This window comes from Mauremys reevesii, linkage group 2, assembly GCF_016161935.1.
Source record: "Mauremys reevesii isolate NIE-2019 linkage group 2, ASM1616193v1, whole genome shotgun sequence".
NCBI classification, from domain to species: Eukaryota; Metazoa; Chordata; order Testudines; family Geoemydidae; genus Mauremys; species Mauremys reevesii.
Genome location: NC_052624.1, coordinates 245,159,420 through 245,185,105, shown reverse-complemented (window position 1 = coordinate 245,185,105; position 25,686 = coordinate 245,159,420). Strand labels below are relative to the sequence as shown.

The 25,686-nt window shown below is 42.5% G+C and overlaps 1 protein-coding gene across 7 annotated transcripts in view; it reads right to left on the bottom strand.

The window, feature by feature from the left end:
- Positions 1-24,307, bottom strand: part of TMEM67 (transmembrane protein 67) — a 74,535-nt gene extending 50,228 nt beyond the window's left edge. For 5 of the 7 annotated variants that reach the window (XR_005594275.1, XR_005594274.1, XR_005594273.1 and 2 more), the window contains exons 1-7: positions 24,124-24,307; positions 22,427-22,515; positions 19,977-20,070; positions 18,476-18,575; positions 14,749-14,818; positions 14,551-14,625; positions 1,032-1,094 (exon numbers count right to left, since the gene is read on the bottom strand). Coding sequence is in view for 3 of the 7 variants with exons in the window: in XM_039525481.1 (XP_039381415.1) it covers positions 1,032-1,094; positions 14,551-14,625; positions 14,749-14,818; positions 18,476-18,575; positions 19,977-20,070; positions 22,427-22,515; positions 24,124-24,307 (675 nt within the window). In the remaining 4 variants the exon portion in view is untranslated. Of the gene's footprint in view, positions 1-1,031; positions 1,095-14,550; positions 14,626-14,748; positions 14,819-18,475; positions 18,576-19,976; positions 20,071-22,426; positions 22,516-23,569; positions 23,791-24,123 lie in introns of those variants that run through there. The other 2 variants (XM_039525483.1, XM_039525482.1) reach the window with 2 other exon arrangements.
- Between the last annotated feature and the right edge of the window lie 1,379 nt (positions 24,308-25,686).

The following is a 25,686-nucleotide window of genomic DNA, read 5'->3' as shown; positions in this document are numbered from 1 at the left end:
AACATAGGACAAAGCAGAGAAGGCAGACTCTGTGGTGATTATTTCTGTTCGTACAGATTAAAGCTCAATGATTAATTGAAAGCCAACTGGTAAAGCCAGCAGCCAATCATCACTGAAAATTTGAACCAATTATGAATATCATCAAACATCCAAGGTAAGATGACTGCTGGTCATGCAGGATTTTTTATTTTAAGTATATCAGATTTCTAGGTTTTCAAATAAACCCTTGTTTACACATTATATCTCTCTTTCTTGAATTCCTTTTGTTCTAGTCACTTGCTGTGACTTGTACAAGACACAAATCTATATGTAGACTCTTAGAGTCCAAGCATTTCTTAAACATTAATGGATTAATCCTAAAAAAACATTGAACTAATACCATCCCTACTTAATACTGTAGATGGTTGATTGAGGCACAAAGAGGCTAAGTGATTTGCCCAAGATCACACAAGAAATCTGTGGCAGAGCAGGAAAATGAACTCTGATCTTCTCAATCCCAGTCTAGTGTCTTAACCCTACACGCTCTCTTCTCTGTGTCAGAAAAGGTTCCAATTAACCAAATCTGAGCTAATAAAAGAAAAAGCAAACTCAAGTAACAAAATATTTTTTAAAAAATCAAATTTAAATCTCAATTTTCAATAAAACAAATTTACTCTTTGTAAATTAATGAAAAGCTTCCCCTTTAGGATAAATCAAACTAAAAACCTATACATTCTCATAACCTTTTAGTCTTTTTTCCCTCTTCTTGGAAGAGGGGTAGTCTTTCTAATAATTCCCAAAGAAGTGAAGATTCTCCTATACTATAACTCCCACTAGCATTGATTACTGTATAATGTTATTTTTAAAAACACAGTATCTATTTTCTCTGCCATGTATACTGTTATCTCAAAATAAGTTTTCTTTAAAAATAAATTGAATACATTAAGTTTCAAAAATTAAAGTGCCATGTATTATGTATTTCAGATTTATCAGATTAATATTTCTTCTCAGTAAAATACAAGATACAAATTCAAAACATGCTCAAAACTTACCCAACAAGCAGCTGCTGATGCTTGTAGGTTTTTCAGAAACCATGCTGATACCACTGTTATACCCTGTAAATAAGGAATTATTGCATCACAGTATCTGTTTTCAGCTGTAAATAGAATGTCAATTAACTCAATATATCAGAGTCTGGAAAATAATATAGCATGCCAACTGAAAGACTTGGAACTATTTTTCTAACTTTTCTAAAAGCTCTTTTCCTTAAAAAATAATGTCCCTTTGGAACTGATCTATCACTCAGAGCTACAGCTTGGTACAAAACAGGTAGACTATAGCAAAGGAAAAGTTTGTGCTGCTTCAGTAAAATATATTTTCTCCAAGATATTAATGCCTGAACCAAAAAAGAAAGACTTAAGCTTTGAACCTGCACGCTGCCACAAATGGGCAGATCGTACTGCCCTTGAGGGGTGCCAGTGACTTCAAAGGGGTTCTGAGCAGGTACAAGGGTCCATGTATGTGCAACAGCTTCAGGGCTTTATTTGCTGAAACTCACTGAGTTTGATAACAGTAATAAAAAGGGAAATAATGCAACTAGACAGATCTAAAATGAAAAAAAGGTATCTTTTGTCTATGAAATACAAACTGAAGATCTGTTTTCAGTAACTGAAACTATTTAGAAAGCGTGACTAATCTTGCTTTAAAACACACTACTTTTCTCCTCCTCTTTCATAAAGCACTCTTCAATTCTGAACAGAAGAACAAAAGAATGGCCATTCTTGGTCAGCCCAATGGCCCACCTAGCCCAGTATCCTGTCTTCTAACAGTGGCCAGTGCCAAGTGCTTCAGAGGGAATGAACAAAACAGGGCAATCATCAAGTAATCTATCCCCTGCCTTCCAGTCCAGGCATTAGTCAGTCAGAGGCGTAGGGACACCCAGAGCATGGGATTGCATCCCTGACCCTCTTGGATAAAGAGCCACTGATGAACTTATCTAATTGTTTTTTTAATACAGTTATAGTTTTGGCCTTCACAATATCTCCTGGCAATGAGCTCCATGGGTTGACTGCTTTGTGTGAGGAAGTATTTCCTTTTGTCTCTTTTAAACCTGCTGCCTATTAATTTCATTGGGTGATCCCTGGTTCTTGCATTATGTGAAGGGGTAAATAACACTTCCCAATTCACTTTTTCCACACCACTGATGACTTTATAGACCTCTATCATATCCTCCCTTAGTCATTTCTTTTAAATCTCTCTTCATATGGAAACTGTTTCATATTCTTAATCGTTTTTGTTGTCCTCCTCTGTACTTTTTCCATTTCTAATATTTCTTCTTTGAGATGGGGTGACCAGAACTGCACAGAGTATTCAAGATGTGTACATATCATTGATTTATATAGTGGCATTTTATTTTCTGTTTTATCTATGCCTTTCCTAACGGTTCCTAACAGTCTGACTGTTGCTGCACACTGAGAAGATGTCTTCAGAAAATTATCCACAATAACTACAAGATCTCTTTCTTGAGTGGTGACCACTGATTTAGACCTGTGGTAGGGCAGCTGCCCCACACAGGCAGGGGAAGGGTTAAGGCAGCCTTGGAGAGGCGGCACAGAACTCAGCCAATCAGGAAAGGGTTTATTGGGAGAGCCAATCAGGCAAAGGCTTGCTGGAGCAGCACATATATAAAGGGCTGTTCAGCAGAGCAAGGGGAAGTCTTTCTCTGGAGGGCAAAGGAGAAGGACTGTCCACTGAGGAGCACTGGAGATACTGCAGTGTTGGGCAGAGTAGCAGAGCAATAGGGGAGCTCTTGGCTGACCATGGCCAGACTGAGGCCTGGAAGCAAGGGCAGGGAAGGTGCTAGGGCTACAAGGGAAGAGGCCTAGGGAAAGTAGGCAGAGGGAATAGGAGGAGGGGCAGTAAGTGGCTGCCAGCTACAGGGTCCCTGGTATGGGACCCACAGTAGCAGGTGGGTGTGGTCCCCCTGCTCTCTTTATCCTGACTTGCCAATGAGGAGAGTGGCCTAATCCAGACTGCAATTTGCCCCTGAAGCCAGAGGCTAGACTAGAGACTGCAGCTGGCTGCTGAGGTAAGTGGAAGGACTTAGGACTGCCTGTCCCCTGAAAGGGGAGAGACAGCAGGCTGGGGCACAGCTGGAGGGCTGTGTCCTGAAGAGGACTCTATGGTCCATGAGAAACATGGGTCGAGAAAGTGGAAGTAACGGCGAGTGAGATACCACTAAGAAAAGACACCCTGGTGGTCCAAGAGAGCTATTTCCCAGCACGACCAGCCGCGGCAGTGGGTCTGAACTGCTACAAGACCATCATTTTGTATGTATACTTGGAATTCTATTTTCCAGTGTGCACTACTTTACATTTATCAATATTGAATTTCATCTGCCCAGTCACCTAGATTTGTGAGATCTCTTCTCAACGCTTCGCAGTAACTATCTTCAGTAATTTAGTACTGACTGCAAACTGCGTCACCTCACCATTTACCCCTTTTCCAGATCATTTAGGAATATGTTCAACAGCGCTGGTCCCAATACAGATCCCTGGGGGACACCACTATTTACCTCTCTCCATTCTGAAAACTGACCATTTATTCCAACCTTTTGTTTCCTGTTGTGATGGGGTATCTGCCCCACACTTGCAGGAAAGGGGTTAAAGGCAGCCGTAGGGAGGCTTTGCAGGAGGCAGCCAATCACAGAAGGATTTATAGGAACAGCCAATCAGGGCTGGACTGGCCCATATAAGAAGGGCTCCAGAACTGAGCAGTTTGTCACTTCCTAGAGCTTGAGAAGGGATGAAGATAGGCTGCCCTGCAGGCAGAGGACAGCAAGCACCCTGGACAGCGCAGTGCTGCAGGCAGAACCCACAGAGCTAAAGGCAGCTCCTGGCAGGCTGCAGGGATCTGCAGACTGAGGCCCTGATGCAAAGGCAAAGAGGGTGCTGGTGCCATGTGGGAAGTGACTAGACCGTGTACTGCAGTTTGCTACTGAAGGGAGTGGCTGGACAGTAGACTGCAAGTCCCCCAGGAAGGGGGTGAGGGAACACCGTATGGCACAGCTGGAGGGCAGTGTCACTGAAGAGGACACTGCAATCCTGGGAGTGACGTGAGTCCAGGAACAGAGGTGACAGCAGGCCAGACACCACCAGGAGAGGGTGCAGCACTAATTCCCCAGACAGCCAGCAGCAGGTGCTGCAGTCGTGAGTTGTTCCCTATCACACGTGGTAGAGAATGCGGGTGCACGGTCACCCCTGATATAAGGGGAGGATAGAGGACTGTGTGAACGATTGCCTGTCTCAGAGTTGAGAGTCTGTTTCTACCTTCTGTGTCCCTCAATGGAGTTGGGGTATGCAGAGGCCTTCTTTGGAGAGGATTCTTGTGCCTTCCCAGACTGGACTCCAAAGTCAGTGCCCTGTGAAAAGGGGCTGACAAGCAGCAAGGGCAGCTTCAGGCACTGTTGCTGCAGGTGCTCACAACCCAACAGAAACAATGGGAGGCACAGGAGTATCTGCAGGCCTATATGACCCCACTAGCAGAGCAGCAGCGGTACCTATTTAAGCTGCTGTGAGGGCATCCATAGAGGCTGCGGAGAGCAAGGGAGGATGCCAACCACCAGGACTGGGGGCCCAATGGCTGGGCCAAGTGAATGTTATGCCTGTGGGCAAAATGGACCCTGGAAGAGAGTGCCCCTACTGGAGTGGGAGACAGAAGCCTCTCCCAGAGACTAGGAAGGGGTGAGAGCCCAAGAGAGTCCCTCCTGTGAGGAAAACAGGGTGGAGATGGGCATGTGGGCAGCAGGGGCACATGAGGAAGGGGTGCCATCTTAGTTGCAAGGCTGAAGCTAGCCCAGGGGAAGGGGCTGAGCAAGGGAAGGACAATGGGAGGCCCATAGCCAAGGGGAGGCAAAGGGCTTGATTCTGGTGTCATGAAGAGGGCCTTATAAAAAGGCACTGCTCCCTTTGGAGAAGGTGGGATAAAAAAGGGATGCCTGAGAGCTGGGTGTGACAGGTTTGGTCACGAAGATCCCTTTGGGACTGTCACCTGATGTGCTGAAATTACTTCTGAGCCTGTTTTCCCTGCCAGCTTGGGACTTCTAGAACCCTGCCTTGTTGAGCCAGACACACTAGTCTGCTGCAACACAGACCCAGAGTCTGGTCCACACCCCCAAAGCTGCAAGCTTGAAGTGGAAACAGCTCTGCAAGTTACCTGACTCCAGCACCCAGCTCCCAATGGGATCCAAACCCCAAATAAATCCATTTTACTCTGTATAAAGCTTATTCAGAGTAAACTCAAATTGTCTGCCCTTTATAACACTGATAGAGATATAGAATCATAGATTATTAGAGTTGGAAGGGCCCTCAAGAGATCATCTAGTCCAACCCCCTACTCAAAGCAGAACCAATCCCCAAATTGCCCCCTCAAGGATTGAACTCTCAACCCTGGGTTTAGCAGGCCAATGCTCAAACCACTGACCTATCCCTCCCCCAGATAACGTCCTGTAGTTTTAGAGGTAAAGGTTCCCTCTCCACCTGACCAGGGACTTGAACCCTGGACCCTCAGATTAAAAGTCTGATGCGCTACCAACTGAGATATGCACAGCTGTTTAATACCTGGGGGAGCAATCACTTACTCTGGGTTTACTAATAAACAAACATGATTTTATTAAGTATAAAAAGTAGGATTTAAGTGGTTTCAAGTAATAACAGACAGAACAAAGTAAGTTACAAAGGAAAATAAAGCAAAAACACACAAGTCTAAGCCTAATACATTAAGAAACTGATTACAGGTAATATTTCACTCTCAGATGTTCCAATAAGCTTCTTTCACAGACTAGACTCCTTCCTAGTCTGGGCTCAATCCTTTCCCCTAGTACAGTCCTTGTTAGTTCCAGCAGCTATCTCAGGTGGTAACTAGGGATTTTCTCATGACTGGCCACCCTTTGTCCTGCTTCACCCCCTTTTATAGCTTTGGCACAAGGTGAGAATCTTTTGTCTCTCTGGGTCCCCACCCCTCCTCCTAAATGAAAAAGTACCAGATTTAAGATGGATTTCATTACCAGGTGACATGATCACATGTTCTGTGACACCCCAGCCTCCGTTCTTCCTGGGCTGAACACAGGAAGGTTTGCAAGTAAACAGAGCCATTTACAGTTCATTGTTTCTGAAGCACCCTTAATGGCTTCCACTTAATATGTCTACATCAGTAATGCAAGTTTATATTTTATTCTCCTAACTTCAGACATAGAAATAATATGTGCAAACAAATAGGATGAACACACTCAATAGATTATAAACTTTGTAATGATGCCTTACAAGAGACCATTTACTAAAGCATTGTCCAGTTACATCATATTCACATAAGCATATTTTCAAAAAGCGTATGGAGTGCAACGTCACACTGGGCTGGGTCAGAGACACTTAGCAGGGGGTAGTAGGGAACGGGTGGATAAGAAGACCCTGATAGACAAGGAAACCCACCTAGGAGCAGAATATGCCACGATAGAGACTCAGACCCTGGAGGAGGGAGGCAGATGGCTCCTCCTTGTTGAGAGCCTGATGCAGGAGAGGGATATCCTATGGGTCCTGCTTCCCTTGCAGCTGTGAAGATAATTCCCCCTTCCCACCCCACCAAGTGATTGGTCTTAAGTGGGAGGGTGTGGGGCATCTGCCGCACACTGGTAGAAAAGGGGTTAAAAGCAGCCCTAGGGAGGTTGTGCAGGAGGCAGCCAATCACAGAAGGGCTTATAGGAGCAGCCAATCAGGGCTGGGCTGGCCTATATAAGAAGGGCTGCAGAAGAAAGCAGTTTCAGTCACTTCCTGGAGCTTGAGAAGGGAGAGGACTGGCTAACTTGCAGGTGGAGGGCAGCAAGCACCCTGGACAGAGCCATGCTGCAGGCAGAGATCCAGAGAGCTAAAGGCAGTTCCTGGTAGACTGCAGGGATCTGCAGACTGAGACCCTGTTGCAAAGGCAAAGAGGGTGCTGAAGCCATGTGGGAAGTGGCTAGACTGTGGACTGCAGTTTGCCACTGAAGGAAGTGGCTGGACAGTAGACTGCAAGGCCCCCTGGAAGAGGGGGAACATAGTGTGCACAGCTGGAGGGCAGTGTCACTGAAAAGGATGCTGTGGTCCTAGGAGTGATGTGTGTCCAGGAACAGAGGCGACAGTGGGTGAGACACCACCAGGAGAGGGTATAGTGCTAATTCCCAGGACAGCCAGCAGGAGGCACTGCAGTGGTGAGTCATGCTGTCACACCTGTCTCAACTAGTTACTGATCCGTGAGAGAAACTTCCTGCTTATATCAGGTCTGCTTACTTTAAGAGCCTTTGGTGAAAAGCTTGTCAAAAACTTTCTGAAAGTCCAAGTACACTATTAACTGGACCACCATGTCCACATGTTTGATGATTCCCTCAAAGAATTCTAATAGATTGGTGAGGCATGATTACAAAAGCCATGTTGACTCTTCCCCCACCCCAACTAATTGTGTTCATCTTTCTAATAATTCTGTGGGTTTTTTTTTTTTTTTTTTTTTTACACTATAGTTTCAAACAGTTTTCCTGGTACTAAAGTCAGGCTTACTGGCCTGTAATTGCCAGGAACACCTCTGGAGCCTTTTTTAAAAAGTGGCTTCACATTAGCTATCCTCCAATCATCTGGTACAGAAGCTGATTTAAATGATAGGTGTTATACCACAGCTAGTAGTTCTGCAATTTTGAGTTTGAGTTCCTTCAGAACTCTTGGGTGAATACCATCTGGTCCTGTTGACTTATGACTATTTAATTTATCAATTTGTTCCAAAACATCTATTGACCCGCTGCTTTAATCTATGAAAAACTAAGTCAACCAACTGGCAGCATTCCTTAATTTCAAGTCTGGATCCTATTGCTGCTTTTTTCAAACAGCTAAAATTTGAGCAGATTTCCACCAATAATATACATTCACTAGCTTTGGCATTTTGAGGAACCATATATTCTTATGAGGTTTTTAAGGTCAGGCTTGACAAAGCCCTTGCTGGGATGATTTAGTTGGGGATTGGTCCTGCTTTGAGCAGGGGGTTGGACTAGATGACCTCCCGAGGTCCCTTCCAACCCTGATATTCAATGATTCATGCACAAAGATTTTTCTTCTATCATTACCCACATCTTTGTGTGTATATCCAGCATTTTTGCAGAAAACTTCAAATCTTATTTGTGCCCATTTCCCTTTAGGTCACACTAATAGACTGATGATGGACATTGTTAATCAGTGTCCTTTGAACCTTCTAGACCCTGTCAGCTGGTTGTCTTAACATAAACTACTAAATATTAGACCAAGAAGTCCAAGGCTCCCCACGAACTCTGCAGCAAATTGGCTATAAACTCTTTGGAAGGCCTCTGGTTTCTGTGGTGCATTGGTGTGGCAGTTTAGAAATTCTGTAGCAGCCTCATTTAAATTTGAAAAAAAATCAGGGTTTTAATAAATATTACAATTATTACAGTACATTTATTCTTGTATATATTTAAACATATTAAAAACTGAAAATGTGGAGATTGGCAACATTATAGGCTATCATACAGCCAGTTATAGAATATCTGATTTCATGGCACCTTCTGACAAGCAGCTGATGTTCCGTGTAGTTTACCTCAACATTTATCCCATAGTCAATACGTGGTAACCATGATATATTTATGGTTTTCATGACTCATCCAGTTTTTACACTCTAGCTTTTCATTTCATATTTTAATGTTTAAGTTTCTACCCTCATGGTTGCAAGAAATAATCTTCCAAACATGAATTGAGTGTAAATAATACAGCTGTTATTGAGCCTGCAGACAGCCTGAAAAAAATAGCTGAGAGTTGTGAACTCCTCCACTGCTCGTTAATTTTATTGAAGCCTTAATGCTAAAGACTAATGATGAGAATTAAGTAAACATTAACTACACAGTTGCTAATGGACTGAGAAAGGGTTAGGAGAATATGCAGGCTTTTTTAGCAAATCATAAACTTTCTAAAAATTTAACTTTTGAGGTATCAAAATTTGTGAAATCAGGTCGAATCTGACATTAGTTTAGGGCGACCAAACAGCAAACATGAAAAACTGGGACAGAGGGTAGGGGGTAATAGGAGCCTATATAAGAGAGACCCAAAAATAGGGACTGTCCCTATAAAATTGGGACATCTGGTCACCCTACATTCTTTTCAGACGAAAAGCTAACTACTTCAGAAACGTCAGTGAACCATTTTGACATTTCATTTTGAATCAACATTTTTGGTTTGATATTTTGTTTTGAAGCAACATTCTAAACATTTTGTTAGACTTAAATAAAATTATTTCAGTTTTAAGTTTAATCGAGACGACAATTCAGTTTCAGTTCAACTACTAAACAAAAATCAGTAATTCATTCAGTTCTAGTCATGATTTAAGCACATAGAAAGGGAAATTACACATTAGTACATGAAAGAAATAAGAAGGGAAGGACAGAGGGGAAGCACAAAGAGAAGATGGAGAGAAAAAAACGGGGACAGGAAGATAGGATAATGTTAGTCTTAAATCTTCTCACTGAATGATGCTAAATAAGGCACTGAATAAAGAGTGGTAACTAAATTTTTAGTTACTACAGAAAAGCATATTCTACTTGGGATCTTTGTGCAAACTTCCAACTTATATCAGTGGGAGATCCACTTTGGATTCAGGGAAGTATACAGTCTTAAATGCTTACATTTGCCCATAGACCATAATTTAGACAAGAATACATCTTTCTCCAGGAAAAGTTGGACATCTCAGTGTACACAGTCTAGAAAAGGATAAAGACTGATGTAGAAAGAGGGCAACTGAATTACATAATCTCTGTGGTTTATAAGAGAAGAAAGTGAACACAGTTTTGAAGCCTGGCCCTTTCTTTTTAATTATAGTTTTGTTTTACTGATTTCTCGAAGAGTGAGAATAAGTGTTCCCCAAATGGTGTCTCCAAACTCTTCTTATAACCCAGGGGTCGGCAACCTTTCGGAAGTGGTGTGCCAAGTCTTCATTTATTCACTCTAATTTAAGGTTTTGTGTGCCACTAATACATTTTAACGTTTTTAGAAGGGCTCTTTCTATAAGTTTATAATGTATAACTAAACTATTGTTGTATGTTGTCATAGGTTTATTCCCCACTTTGAACTTTAGCGTTCCCAAGATGGGGACCTGCATAGGCTCCTCTAAACTAAAATCCTAGTTTAGATCTGGTAAAGCTGCCACCAACTAGAAATTCCAGTGTCTAGTACACTCCCTGTTCCCCCAAACTTTCCCTGGGGAACACAGATCCCAACTTCCTTGGATCTTAACACAAAGGGAAATAATCCATTCCCCCCACCTTCTTCCCCCTCCCCTTGTCCTTGGGAGAGATTCCTTGAATCAAACAAAGAGGGATTCACTTTTCCCCCTCCCCTTCCCCTGAAAATCCAAGTTCTAAAAAGAAAAGAAAAGATTTTATTAAAGAAAGGAAAAAAAAGTACACTATCTCTGTATTACCAGGATGCAAAAATACAGGGTCTAACTTATAAACCTGTAGAGGCTTCCCCCCGTCCTTTCTCAGAATAATCAAAGTAACAGCAAACAGAAATAAAGAGATTTCTTCAGCAAACACACAATTGCAAATGTATAAATCAATTATAAGACTAAACCGCCTTTTAATACTCACTATACTGAATAGAAGAAAATACTTCAGGAAACCTTGGAGAACTTGAAGAATATGTCTGGCCTCTCTTAAATCCAAAGAGAGAACGCAATCCAAACAAAGGACACAGACAAAGACTTCCCTCCACAGAGATTTGAAATTATCTTGTCCCTTGATTGGTCCTCTGGTCAGGTGTTCCTCAGGTTACTGAGCTTGTTAACCCTTTACAGGTAAAAGACCTTAACCCTTACTATCTGTTTATGACATATGTAAAGTAAATAAGGTTTTTAAAATGTTTAAGAAGCTTCATTTAAAATTAAATTAAAATGCAGAGCCCCCCAGACCAGTGGCCAGGACCCAGGCAGTGTGAGTGCCACTGAATCAGCTCGCATGCTGCCTTTGGCACACGTGTCATAGGTTGCCTACCCCTGTTATAACCCAAACTACCATTTTACTGCATCACTCCTTTGGAAGACCTGTATTGTAGCAACCTTCCCTCAACAGAAGACTCTCTCTCAAGGATATCACATGAGTTCAGTAGGGATAAGGGGGAGCTGGAGAAAATGAAAGCTAAACATGCTACCTCAGTTTGTGATTGCAGCACCTAGGTGTCCAAGTCCTCAACTATGGCACACACTTATCCCCTTGAATTACCAGGCCAGACTCAGAGTGAAAAGCTTAGTGTAGCAATTGTTTGAAGGTATATTTTAATCACTTCAACTATTAGTATGAATCCACAGCTGACACATCATATTACACAGAATGTTGGTACAATTTCAACATAGTCTGCAACCCTTTCCAATCTTGGATACAATTTGACACTAATAGCTTTTATTGAAGCCTGCTTCCAACTGAAGCAATACAGTATTTAACTTGCCTATTTCTAATGGTATTTGCAATAATCTTGCAAATAGTTCTTATGTGTATCTTCCCCCAACCTAAAGTAAACTGAGCTAACTCTCAACTGTTTGAGGGTGGAGTGGCTGCTATCTGTTTAGTGTAATTGTATATGATTAGCTCACATCTCTGCACAGGTAAAAGGTAGCTACTGGGTGCAGGGCCACAAAGGGTAAAAAGTGACAGACTTTATCCTCATGATGCGATAATCAATCTGACAAATCTTGCAGATGCCTTGAACTAATTCTGCACTGATCTACATGGTGACGTTGATAACCAGCCTACAAAGTCTTAAAAGGAGAACTAGGATGAGAGATACTGTTTTTGGGGTAGAGTCAATGTGTTTTGTGAAGAGAAATTATACCTCAATCTGTTAGAATTCTTTGAGAGTGTCAGCAAGTATATGGACATGAGTGATCCGGCAGATACAGTGTACTTGGACTTTCAGAAAGCTTTTGACAAGGTTCCTCACCAAAGGCTCTTAAGCCAAGTAAGCAGTCATGAGATGAGAGAAGGTCCTCTCATGGATATGGTTAAAACAAAGGATAGGAATAAATGGTTTGTTTTTGCAGTGGTGATAGGTAAATAGCAGGGTCCCCCAAAGATCTGTACTGGGACATATGCTGTTCAGAATATTCATAAATTATCTGGAAAAAGGGGTAGGCAAAGCTTGCAGATGATACAAAATAACTTAAGATAGTTATGTTCAAAGCTGACTGCAAAGAATTACAAAGGATCTCACAAAACTGGGTGACCGGGCAATGAAATTTTTATGTTGATAAATGCAAAATGATGTACATTGGAAAACATCCCAGCAATACAAAGTGATGGGATCTAAATTAGCTGTTGCCATTCAAGAAAACTCTTGGACTCATTGTGGATAGTTCTCTGAAAACACTTGAACAGTATGCAGTGGCAGTCAAAGCTAACAATATAGCAACCATTAAGAAAGGGATAGAAATATATGCCACTGTATAAATCCATGGTCTATTCATACCTTTAATACTGTGTGCATCTCTGGTCCCCATCTCAAAAGATGTATTAATTGGAAAAGGCACAGAGAAGGGCAACAAAATTAGGGATATGGAACAGCATCCATATGAGGAGAGTTTAAAAAAAAAAAAACTGGGATTGGTCATCTTAGAAAAGAGACTACCTAAAGGGGGAAGGATACAACAGAGGTCTATAAAACCATGACTGGTGTGGAGAAAGTGAATAGGAAAGTGTTATTTATCCCTTCACATAACACAAGAACTAGGTGTCACCCAATGAAATTAATAGGCAGCAGATTTAATACAAACATAAGGAAGTACTGCAAACAATGCACAGTCAACCTGTGGAACTCTTTGCCAGAGGATGTTATGAAGGCCAAAAGTATAACTTAGGTTCAAAAAATAATTAGATAAGTTCATGGAGGATACATCCATCAATGTCTATTAACCAAGATAGTCAGGATGCAACCCCATGGTCTGTCTCCCTAGACCAGTGATGGCCAGGAGATGGGAGTAGATGACAGGGTGAATTACTTGATGATTGCCCTCAAACACTGGCACGGACTTCAGGCTGAAACCCATTTTGTGTTCACCCAAACATATACTTTTAAAGCCTATTGGAGAGAGATCAACACCCAATTCAGTTTTACTCAGACTTGTTTTGTTATCAAGTCTGCATAGACCTGTTGTCTCTAGCACTTTCTCATCAGTGGGCTGATGTCCAACCTGCACCAGCCAAAGTAGTTTTGCTGGTCATTATAACTATCACTAAAGCTTAAAGATCTTTTCTTCTTCAAGTTAGAGAGGGGCTTCCTGCCTGACTTTTAACACCCCTTGACACTCAGTATTGAGTGATGCTGGAAAACTACCTGTAGCGGGGTGGTCCCCCGCTCCTGCCCTGAAGGGCTTAAAACAGCCCAGGAGAGGGCTGTGGCTGGGGCAAGAAGCCTGGGCTGATTAGGGAAAGTAGGCTTAGCTGGGGCCATGCCCCAATCAGGCCCAGCTGGCTCCTATAAGAGGCTGGGAGCCAGAAGCCTAGTCAGTCTCCCTCTGGCTGTAGAGGGAGATGGGCCTGGCTGCAGGAAGCTAGAGACTGGGTACCTGAGTGAAGCAGGGCTGGGGAAAGGCAGAGGGGCTGGGGAGCTCCAGCCTGGAAAGCCCCAGGCTGTGGCCTAGCACAAGGTCAACAGGTACTAGGGGTTGCAGAGGGCAGCCCTGTGGTAGGCCAAGGCAGCAGGTCCAAACCCAGCCTTGCCAGTGATTAGTAGGCTGGTACTGCAGTCTGCCCCAGGGTACGGGGGCTAGACAATGACTGGCAGTAGCCAGATACTGAGGTGAGGATAGTGGGTGGGGGTTCCCCTGGGAGGGGGAGACTCTGAAGCTAAAAGGGGTTCCTGCCAGGGGGGAGCACTGCAGGTGAAAGGGCATCGAGTCCAGGGACACGGCCACAGGACAGGCGGATCACCGGACAGCAGAGGGTGCTCCTGGCTGGAAAAAGAGCTCATTCCCAGAAGGCACCAGCAGGAGGCGCTGCAGGGGTGAGTCTGCATGTCTACACTACCCTTCATTTATATAGTGCTTTATATCCCAGCATTTCAAAGTACTTTTCAAAAGGTAAGCAAGTTTTGTTTTGTTTTTTCTTTTAATAAACACAGAGCAATGGAGCCATTTAAAATTTAGGTGATTTGTCCAAGGTCACACCAAGTTATTTACAGAATCAGGACTATTACCCTGGCTTCTAGACTTCAGGCCCTAATTAAACCAATTGACCATGCTATTTCCTTGACAGATAAGTACTTCCTCACATAAGCCATCTCACTGAGAGACTACTGTATGTGCAGCAGATTGGGGTAGAGTATGGAAGATAAGAATCTGACTTGCAAGATACATAAGTAAATGGAAAAACTGAAATACCAGGCATGAGAATGTTCCATTAAAATTAAATTGGGTAACAAAATGCTCTTAAAACATTTCAGCACAAAAAACCTATTCATAATATATAACATGAAGCTTGATAATGTTAAGAACAAAAACACTTACTAGCTGTCCATAACGTACAGTTGCAACTGCCTTTGAGGGGAAGTTTTTGCTGTTACTGAAGCATAACCCTCCAGTCTGAAAAGATAAAATTAAGACCAATTCCAGTTAAATATTATATATATCACACATACATACACACACACAACCCACTTTACAACATAACTTTTTTCCTTTACACTCTGAAACTGTTTCACTTACCAAAATATTTGGGTCCGAACAGTCACAAGACTCGCTTATATTGATGAATGTTTGTTCACATCTTATACACCTATAAATAGCACACACGAATATATAAACATGAAGAATGCAATTTTAAGTGTTTTCTTCAACTATAAGACTTTATAATGTTAAGCAAGCTATTCTCTTCAAACATTAGATTAGAACAAGCTTGTTCAATTATGGAGAGTGTAACGTGTAGCAAGAACCACAAAAGATGAATATGATATGTTGGGGAAGAATCAGCACAGCTTTTGTAAAGAGAAATCATGCCTCACCAATCTACTAGAATTCTTTGAGGGGATCAACAAGCATATGGACAAGTGTGATCCAGTGGATATAGTCTACTTGGACTTTCAGAAAGCCTTTGACCAGGTCCCTCACCAAAGGCTTGGTATAAAAGGGAAGGTCCTCTCATGGATCAGTAACTAGTTGAAGTAGGAAACAGAAGGAATTAATGGTCCGATTTCATAATGGTAAATAGCAGGGATCTGTATTGGGACCAGTGCTGTTCAACATATTAATAAATGATATGGAAAAAGGGGTAAACAGTTGTCTGGGTATACTGAAAGGAGGACAGGAGACACCTGATATGGATTTTAATCAGGCTGCAACTTTATTATATAGATGTCTGGGACTACCCAGCAGAAAGTGTACAGTGCAGGCAAATTCATGCTTCTTCAAATCATTACCCAGGGCTTCCATCAGCCCCACTTCATTTTCCATCTAGATGCCCCCAGCCAACCCATGGCTCGGACCCTACCATCCACCCCACTCGTAGTATGATTAAGGTAGGCTATAAGAATAGGGGAAGGGGAGCATGGTTGGCTCCCTGCTGTACTAATCATAAGAGACTCCAACCCCTTTCCCCTGTTCTGTTCCTTTATCCTGCACCTTCTTTTAAGTCCTTTAACAGGCCATTTATCTGGTCACTGGATGCCTTCCTTATGGAGTACCTGCACTGGACATCCGCCTGACACTTACAAAATAAGTTGTGACATATAGCCTACCACCTTTTCTTCTTACCAGAAAAGGTCCTCCCTGACACCCGCTGGGGGGAAGGTTGGAGGAAAAAACACCCATTCCACTGAAGCCAATCTGGTGCAGGAAAAATTCCTTTCCAGCCCCACTTAAAAAGGAATGACTAGCACAATGCCCACAGCAGGTCCTAACCCCATCGGATATTTGCCATCTCTAGGGGAAGGAGGGTGGGTGCTGCCTTGTCTGCTGCATGGAAAAAGGGGCTTCCAATGCCTACCTTTATTAGCCTTCAGACCTGACATTCCTGGGGGGTGAGTCAGCACCGCAAAACTGACCACCGTTCATATTTTGCTGCAGTTTCCAACCTCATTCCCCGCCCCAGCCATCAAGCACAGCTGCCTTCCCTCGGCAAGCCCAGACAACATTCCCCCCCGCCCCGCTTTAGGAGCGGTGCAGTCAATGGCAAAATTTGCAGACAATACAAAATTACTCAGGATTGAAAGCCACTGGACTAAATATTTTTTTTTTCTGAGAACCCACCTGAAGAAAATTATTGATGCCCGCAACCCAGTGGAGCTGGGGATGAGGGGTTTGGGAGGGGCTCAGGGCTGGGGCAGAGGGTTTAGGTGCAGGGGTGAGGGCTGCGGGGTGGGGCTGGGAATTAGGGGTTCAGGGTGTGGAGGGGGCTTTGGACTGAGGCAGGGTGTTGGGTGCAGGAGGAGGTCAGGGCTCTGGGGAAGGGCCAGGGATGGGGGGCTTGGGGTGAAGGAGGAGGTCAAGGCTCTGGGATGAGGGCACAGGCTCTGGGGTGGGACTGGGGGGTTTGGGGTGCAGGAAGGGGTTCTGGGTTTGGGGAGGCTCAGGGCTGGGGCAGGGGCAGGGATTAGGGCCCAGTGGCTCCCAGTCAGCGGTGCAGAGGCAGGCTTCCCGCCTGTCCCGGCACCAGAGACCACGCTACACCCCAGAAGCAGTCAGCAACAGGTCTGGCTCCTAGGCGGAGGCGCACAAGCAGCTTTGCACAACTCTCACCCACAGGCACCATGCTCCCCTACCGCAGCTCCCATTGGCCAGTTTCTGGCCAATGGGAAGGCAGAGCAGGTGCTCAGGGTGGGGGGCAGAGCCCTGTGGCCCCCCTGCCTAGAAGCCAGACCCACTGCTGGCCACTTCCAGGGCACAGCATGGTGTTAGAGAAGGTAGACACTAGCCTGCCTTAGCTGGGCAGCACTGCTGATGGGACTTTTAATGTCCCGGTCGGTGGTGCTGACCTGAGCAAGGCAACCCAGTGCCTTACATGCTGTGACCCAGTACTGGGTCACGACCCATGGTTTCAAAAACACTGGTTTAGTCAAAAGCCAGTCATGAAGAAATACAAAGGGATCTCACAAAACTGGGTGATTGGGCAACAAAATGCCTGATTACATTCATTGTTAAGTGCCGTTGAATGCACAGTAGAAGAAAATCCTAAACTATACATAGAAAATGGATGGGTTCTAAATTAGGTGCTACCACTCAAAGATCTTCCAGTCAGCTGTAAATAGTTCTCTGAAAACATCCACTCAATGTGCAGTGGCAGTCAAAAAAAAAGACAAGTTAACAATGTTAGGAACCATTAGGAAAGGGATAGATAAAAAAACAGAAAATACTATAATGCAATTATATAAATTCATGGTATGCCCACATCTTGAATATTGCATGCAGATTTGGTCACCCATCTCAAAAAAGATATATTGGAAGAGGTACAGAGAAGGGCAACAAAAATGGGTAGTGGTATGGAACCGACTGCATATGAAGAGAGATTAAGAAAAGACTAAGGCTATTAACCCTAGAAGAGAGACCAACTTCAATTGCTGAGACAAGCATACACAGAGCTCTCCTTCAGCTCTGTGTAAGCTTGAAAGCTTGTCTCTCTCACCAGTAGAAGTTGATCCAATGGAAGATATTACCTCACTCATCATGTCTCTCTAATATCCTGGGACCAACAGAGCTACAACACTGCAGGTCCATCAATTGCTATTAGCCAAGATGGTCAGAATCACAACCCATGCTCTGGTTGTTCCTAAATCTGGGACTGATAGAAGCTCAGAGTAGATGACAGGGAATGGATCACTCAACAATTGTCCTATTCTCTTCATTCTCTCTGAAGCATCTGGCTCTTGTCACTGTTGGAAGATGGACCATTGGTCTAATCCAGTATGGCTATTCTTATGTTCAAAACTTCAAATTAAGTCCTGGGATCACATTTCAGCTCAAGTATACAGAGGTTTTTTTCCCCTTCTGTGTTCATAACACAATGTTTATTAGAGGCCTGAGACTAATAGGAGCTGGACAAAAATTAGTTTTACCAGCTCAATTCCATTATTATTCAATTAGCAACAAATAAAGCAGTACATATTAATATAAGAACACGTTGTTCCTACTCTACCATCAGTCGGCAGAAAGACTGGAGTTGCAAATTTAGGATACTGGCCCTGCAAAATAGCTAGCAACCTCTACTCCTGTGACTTGAACATGAAACCTCTTGTCTTACTGCTATTTAGATTGCCACAAAACAATAGGGACATCGATAGTATATGCAAGAGAGAATGCCTTAATTAACCAGAAGTATTCATATTTTATCCAACAGATAGTTTGTTCCCGGGGAGCGTTCCATTTAAATCACGTCATCATCATCAGGACCCATACAAAGCAGATCTGAATACATAAATTTAGAAGAAGCAAGAATACTTACCTATCTCCCAAGACATTTGAAGCAGAGAATGATGGTTCATTTGCATCACATCGTATACACAATGCTTCATTCAACAACTTGCCATTAACATCTCTTTCCACTAAGTGGGGAGAGGGGGGAGAAATGTAAATGTGAGCAATAACATGCTATGGAGTATTCCGCATGGGTTATAAAGCTGATTACAAAAATAATGCTTTTAAAAGAACATATCTAGGAAAACTTGGCTCAGACATTAATACAAAATCAGTTTGCATTTTCTAAAACTCCTGAGTCACAATTGACAAATATCCTGTGTAAGTAATACATACACCCTAGTAGTTTTAATTATAAAGTAGGGGCAAAAATGAAGCAAGTTTCTCTGCACTTGTGTTACAGAGGAATTTATATTCAAAACAGGAGATTTGTAACTAAATTGCAAAATTTTGGCATAAGTCATTCTCTTTGAACAGCAGTAATTTGATCACGATTTTTATGGGACAAGATGCTTATATTTTGAAATTTAAGCTTTCTAAAGCAACTAATAAAACCACAGATTAAGTGTTAAAGAACTAAATTACAGATGCTGTGTAAAGATGATGCACATGTGAACATATCACAAACGCAAGTTGTCCCCCCCCACCCTCCCAAAGCTCTTTGGGGTTGTTTGTTTACATTTTTTTTTAAACACTTTAGACTATTTGCTATGGGGATAAGAAATGTATTTTATAACCCTCATGATGCTTAAAGGGAGATGTTTCAGCTAAAAACATATTCTGGTTCTTAAACTGGTATTCTTTTTCTAATGTTAAATGACAGTTGGATGTATCTTAAAGTCACCCTCGGTCACATTTTTTTAAGACAAATCAATTATCAGGAAGAATGAACCTAGTACAAAGACATCTGGTTTCTGTTGTTTGTTGTTTAAACATTTTGGATAACCAATAGTAAACATTTCTACAGCAAGTTCCTGAGCCTGTATATAGCCAGAAAGCAAGCTGTGCGGTGAGGAAAACATTGTATCTTGTATTGCTCTTATTTTCAGTGTAAGAGAATAATCTGGCTTCTCTACATCCAAAAGGGTTTGAAATGGGAGACCTATGATTCAGTTACAATAATTCCTGTTAAGAGTGTTTTCAGAACTGTGCTACCTTGCAGCAATGAGTAAGATCTTAAATACACCAAATTGACAGAAGCCTTTTATGCTTCAAGCAGGTCTATAAAAATCAGGATATACAGAGATCATTCTACGATTGCCAGGGGTAGGCAGAAGGGGTCCGGTAAGAATAATCTGTTTTTTTATTTGCTACTTTCAAATGCAAGGAATAATGGCTAGAGGACAGTTTTGTCTGATATAGGTTTGTGGGGTGAGGGTGGGGGGAAGATGGGTTTAAAAAACAAGATGAATACTTTTTTACATTAGAACTGTAACTTTGATAACTTTGGCTTGCTGTGGTAATACACAATGCTGTTTTGATAAACTCAGATGTTTAACAACATTTCATATTGCTTATCGATTACTTACCTAAAATTTCATTAATGGCGCATTTACATTTTCCTTCCGTAGTTAAGCCTTTAGGACAAGTAATACAACTCCACCCATCTTCAGTAACGCCACTCTAAAGTTTAAAATATTTGTAAAATCCTTCATAAAAGTCCTCTAGAACTGAAATACATTATTTAAAATAGAAATTATTCAGATATTCTAACATGCGTAACATTCAAAAAGCTGTCTGAAGAACATACTGAAGACCATAGCAAGGAGAACCATCAATATATTCAATGGGGCTTCATTCAGACTTAAAGATCCAACTGATCTTTTCAGAGGTTTGGGGTCACAATACAGTACCTAGTTAGAGTATAAGAGGAGTTTTTAGTTTGCTTTTTTTAAAAAAAGCATTAGCTGAAATCCATTTATGCCATCTTGGAACTAAAGTGTTTAAAAGTGCTTGTTCTCCAATAGAAATGGAGTAAGAACATAAAGGCCGTACCGGGTCAGACCAAAGGTCCATCTAGCCCAGTATCTGTCTACCGACAGTGGCCAATGCCAGGTGCCCCAGAGGGAGTGAACCTAACAGGCAATGATCAAGTGATCTCTCGCCTGCCATCCATCTCCATCCTCTGACAAACAGAGGCTAGGGACACCATTCTTACCCATTCTGGCTAATAGCCATTTATGGACTTAGCCACCATGAATTTATCCAGTCCCCTTTTAAACATTGTTATAGTCCTAGCCTTCACAACCTCCTCAGGTAAGGAGTTCCACAAGTTGACTGTGCGCTGCGTGAAGAAGAACTTCCTTTTATTTGTTTTAAACCTGCTGCCTATTAATTTCATTTGGTGACCCCTAGTTCTTGTATTATGGGAATAAGTAAATAACTTTTCCTTATCTACTTTCTCAACATCACTCATGATTTTATATACCTCTATCATGTCCCCCCTTAGTCTTCTCTTTTCCAAGCTGAAGAGTCCTAGCCTCTTTAATCTTTCCTCGTATGGGACCCTCTCTAAACCCCTAATCATTTTAGTTGCCCTTTTCTGAACCTTTTCTAGTGCTAGAATATCTTTTCTATCTTTTAACATCTAACAACATCAAAAAAAAGAATGCTATGGATTTTGACAACTTATCATCAATGCAGAAGTGACTATAGGTAGGGCCCTACCAAATTCATTGTCCATTTTGGGCAATTTCACAGTCATTGGACTTTCAGCTATTTAAATGTGAAATTTCACAATGGTATAATTACTTCTGCACTGCAGAAGAGCGGCAGCTGTTAGCCAGGCACTCAGTTTTGAGAGCAGCACCCTGCCAGCAGCAGCAGCGCAGAAGTAAGGTTGGCAATACCATACCATGCCACCCTTACTTCTGCGCTGCTGCTGGCAGTGGCTCTGCTTTCAGAGCTGAGCTCCTGGCCAGCAGCCACTGCTTTCCAGCTGCACAGCTCTGAAGGCCGCACAGAAGTAAGTGTGGCAATACCATGACCCTCCCCCCATAGGCTTCCAACCAAATACTAAAAAATAGGCAAGAAAAAAGAAGCAAAACAACTGAGCCTAGGGACTTCATAAAGGAGTAGTCTTTGTGTAGAGAGAGAGCCATCAGTCACTTAGGCTATGTCTGCTGTAAGGTATGCAGTGTAGCTGCTCTCCTGCCAAAAAAATAAAACCACTCCCTGCCCCCACAAGGGATGGTAGCTTTGTTGTCAGCAGAGCATCTTGCACTGTCCACAATGGTGCTTTTTGTCTGTAAAACTTGTCTCTTGGGGTGTGTTCCCCCACCCCAACCCCTGACCAATAAAAGTTTTATTGATGAAAATGCGGTGTAGACATAGCCATAAAGATAAGAATATAACAAATGGAAGGAAGCGAGGACTAATACGTGATTAAATCAATATTTAGACTACCCTTAAGTTTGCTCACTCATGACATTTTATACATTTTTTTTTCTTGAATCATGCTTAAATTGGTCAGCCTTTAAGCAACCTGTGTGTTCTACAACTTGTTTGATTAGAAAAGTATTTGGTTGTATGAGAGTGATCAAACCAAGAAGTTATTCTAGGCAGATTTACACTTGCCTATTGACTTATTTACATTTGTTGTTACTGTTTATTTCAGTATCCTTATTCTAGCCTCACTGAATTTCTTGGCAATGGCTCACTTTTGCACACATAAAATTTACAGCCTTTAAACATTAAAGTCAAATTTTCCCACAAACTGAACAATTTTCTCATCTTGCATTCAAAGGAAGCTCCCCACATTTGTCTTAGACAGCTAAAACTGTTGTAAGATGAATTACAAGCTTCATAAATATGGCACTTTTACCTATATCTGAATACAAATTTTGAATAGTTCTAAATAAAAATACTGCTGATAAAACAGTAAATTAAACTTTTTTGTAATTTTTTTAATTGAAACATGAAGACCTATAAAACTGCAAAAATGTATAATCACATCTCAACATGTAAAGCTTATACCTACCATATTCTCTGGGCATTTTTCACAAATAACAGAAGGCCCACCATTATTAGAAACCATCTTGAATCCTGGTAGACATGCACATGAAATACCTAAAAAGTAAAATGTTTTGTTTTTCACCCCAATTTATACAAATAAAAAAAACCAACTCTATTGTAGAGCAATGGCTGCAGCTCTTAAATGAAGACTCTCAATTTCCTGCTTAGACAAGTACAATGTTTGAATAAGAACCGCAGTAAAAACATTCCTTTTAGAATGTTCATGTTAGTTTACTTTTTTACCCTTCAAAAGTAGAATTATTCTGCTAGATTAAATAACCAAGGAAAACTACTGTCTTTTTTGTGTGCAAAGAGCTTCAAAGCTATTTTAAATTCAATACTTTTAATAGTTTTTCCTTTATTCAAACATGAATAGTAAAATAACCTATCCTCAAATACTATTCCATGGGCTTGATGCTGTGAAGTGTACAGTGCTTGCAACTTCCACTGGTTTCAGCTGTGAAAGTTCAGGGCACGCCATGCCACACAGGAATGGGCCACTAATTGTTTACATTTTTTGCTATTTCTATTACAAAACAAAAGCTGATATTTAATATGTAAAATATGGAACTTTTATATGTCCATACTCAATTTGACAATGCCATTTTAAAAAATTCTCAGAACTTTTTCATATCCTTATTCCCTTCTTCATGTGAATATACAATACTCATGTATCAACAGCATGTTTTGAATTTTTCATGTATATACATTTCAAAACAGAAGCTATTCTAAATGTTCTCAGCTCTGAACAGATCGCATAATACAGTAGAACTCAGTTACAAAAGCCTCAGGAATGGAGGTTGTTCATAACTCTCTGAAATGTTCATAAATCTGAACAAGCCTGGGGCTATATATAAAGATTTCTCTGCCTCATCTGTCCAAGATTTACACAAGCCAAGGAGACTGAATTTCTTCCTCAGCAGTATTATTGTAGTAGAACTTGTCAATAAGAAGACGACCTTCATTTCAGGTTTAATCCTAGTCTTAAAAACAAACCCAAAACCACCAACAAACTAACCACTACAGAAATGAGAAACTTGTCTTGCAAAGTTTCCACAAGGTAAAGTTGTTGCCCTGGGATGGTGAACGTACCGCAAATTTAACCCACCTGTGCTATTCTGAAAAAAAAAACAAAAAGTCTTAGGACAAAATTCTCTAGATCACCACTTGCTCCTGGCAGCATCACTACCCCACTATCCATGTTTGATCACTGGAGACATGCCAGCATTTCGCAGGTAGTTCACGTGCAAAGAGCGAACATCCCGGTTTCTGACATGCAAAAGATTAATTAAAACAAACGCTTCAGTGTCGTAAGAGCCAAAGGTTGAACAAACCCCCGCTCTGCCCCTGATTAGGCTGACGCACTGCTCAGGTCCCAGGGACTACCACAAACACGGCTTTAAAGGGACTTTGTGAACGCAGCCCGCAGGCACCGGCGGGCCGTAATATGGCGCAGCCCCCTCAGCCCAGGGGCTCTGCCAGCCCGTGACGGAGCGGAGCCTCCCAGAACAGCTTCCCCCCAGAGATGGGGGTTCACCCACCCGCAGAGCCTAGTCAGAGAGGGCGGGGGAGGGTTAGGCTCCTTACACACCCCGCCCCGCCTGCTAGGAGACAGGCCTCCCCGCGGCCCGCATCGCGGCTGGGCCCCTCGCTCGCTCTCACCCCAGGCGCTCCGCCCCTGGTGGGGCCCGCACTGGCCGCACGCCAGGCTGGAGATATCGAAGTAACGGGCACCGCCGCAGTCCTGCGGCTGGCGCAGAGGCAGGGAGAAGCTCTGCCCAGCCGAGAGCCGCACGCTGAGCACCAGGAGCAGAGCGGCGGCGCCACAATGCCCCGCCGTCGCCATGGCTACTCAGCTCCCAGCAACCTCCCGCCCCCACGACGATTGGCGAGCCCCGCCTCTCCGACGAATAAAGAACAGTCCGGGCCACGGCCAGCCAGAGGGGCGAAGCAGTTCACGGCGGGTGCTTCCTCTTAGGAATCCCAGGGAGCTGCACATGGGAGGGAAGGGTGAGCCGGTGGCCGTGCGACTCCTCACCTGACCTGTACCACAGCGGAACTTCAGGCTTAGAAAAGCACAATGTGGTGTGAGGGAGAAAAAATTACAAAAGGCAGTCAGTTAATTTAGAGAATGGGTGAGTGTGGCAGAAAGAGGGAGACCATAAGAACGGCCAGATCAAGGGTCTATCTAGCCCAGTAGTCTGTCTTCTGACTGGCCAATGCCAGGTGCCCCAGAGGGAATGAACAGACCAGGTAATCATCCAGTGATCCATTCCCAGCTTCTAGCAAACAGAGGCGAGGCACACCATGCCTGCCATCCTGGCTAGTAGCCAGTGTCCTTGATGGAAAGTATCTAGTTATTTTTGAGCCCTGTTTTCACAACATCCTCTGGCAAGGAGTTCCACAGGTTTACTGTGCATTGAGTGAAGAAATACTTCCTTTTGTTTGTTTAAAACCTGTTGCTTATTCATTTCATTTGGTGACCCTTAGTTCTTGTGTTATGAGAAGGAGTAAATAACCCTTCCTTATTTACTTTCTCCACATCAGTCATGATTTTATAGACCTCTATCATATCCCCCCTTAGTCACCTCTTTTCCAAGCTGAAAAGTCCCAGTCTTATTAATCTCTCCTCATACAGAAGCTGTTCCATACCCCTAATAATTTTTATTGCCCTTTTCTGAACCTTTTCCAATTCCAATATATCTTTTTTGAGATGTGGTGACATCTGCACATAGTATTGAAGATGTGGCATACCATGGATTTATATAGAGGCAAAATTATATTTTCTGCCTTATTATCTATCCCTTTCTTAATGATTCTCAACATTCTGTTTGCTTTTTTAACTGCCACTGCACATTGAGTGGATGTTTTCAGAAATCTAACCACAATGACTCCAAGATCTCTTTCTTGAGTGGTAACAGCTAATTTAGATCCTATTATTTTATATGTATAGTTGTGATTATGTTTTCCAATGTGCATTACTTTACATTTATCAACATTGAATTTCATCTGCCATTTTGTTGCCCAGTCACCCAATTTTGAGAGATCCTTTTGTAGCTCTTCGCAGTCTGCTTTGGACTTAACTATCTTGACTCGTTTTGTATCATCAGCAAAATTTGGCACCTCACTGTTTACCCCTTTTTCCATATAATGTATGAATATGTTGAATAGGACTGGTCCCAGTACAGACCCCTGGAGGACACCACTATTTACCTCTCCATTCTG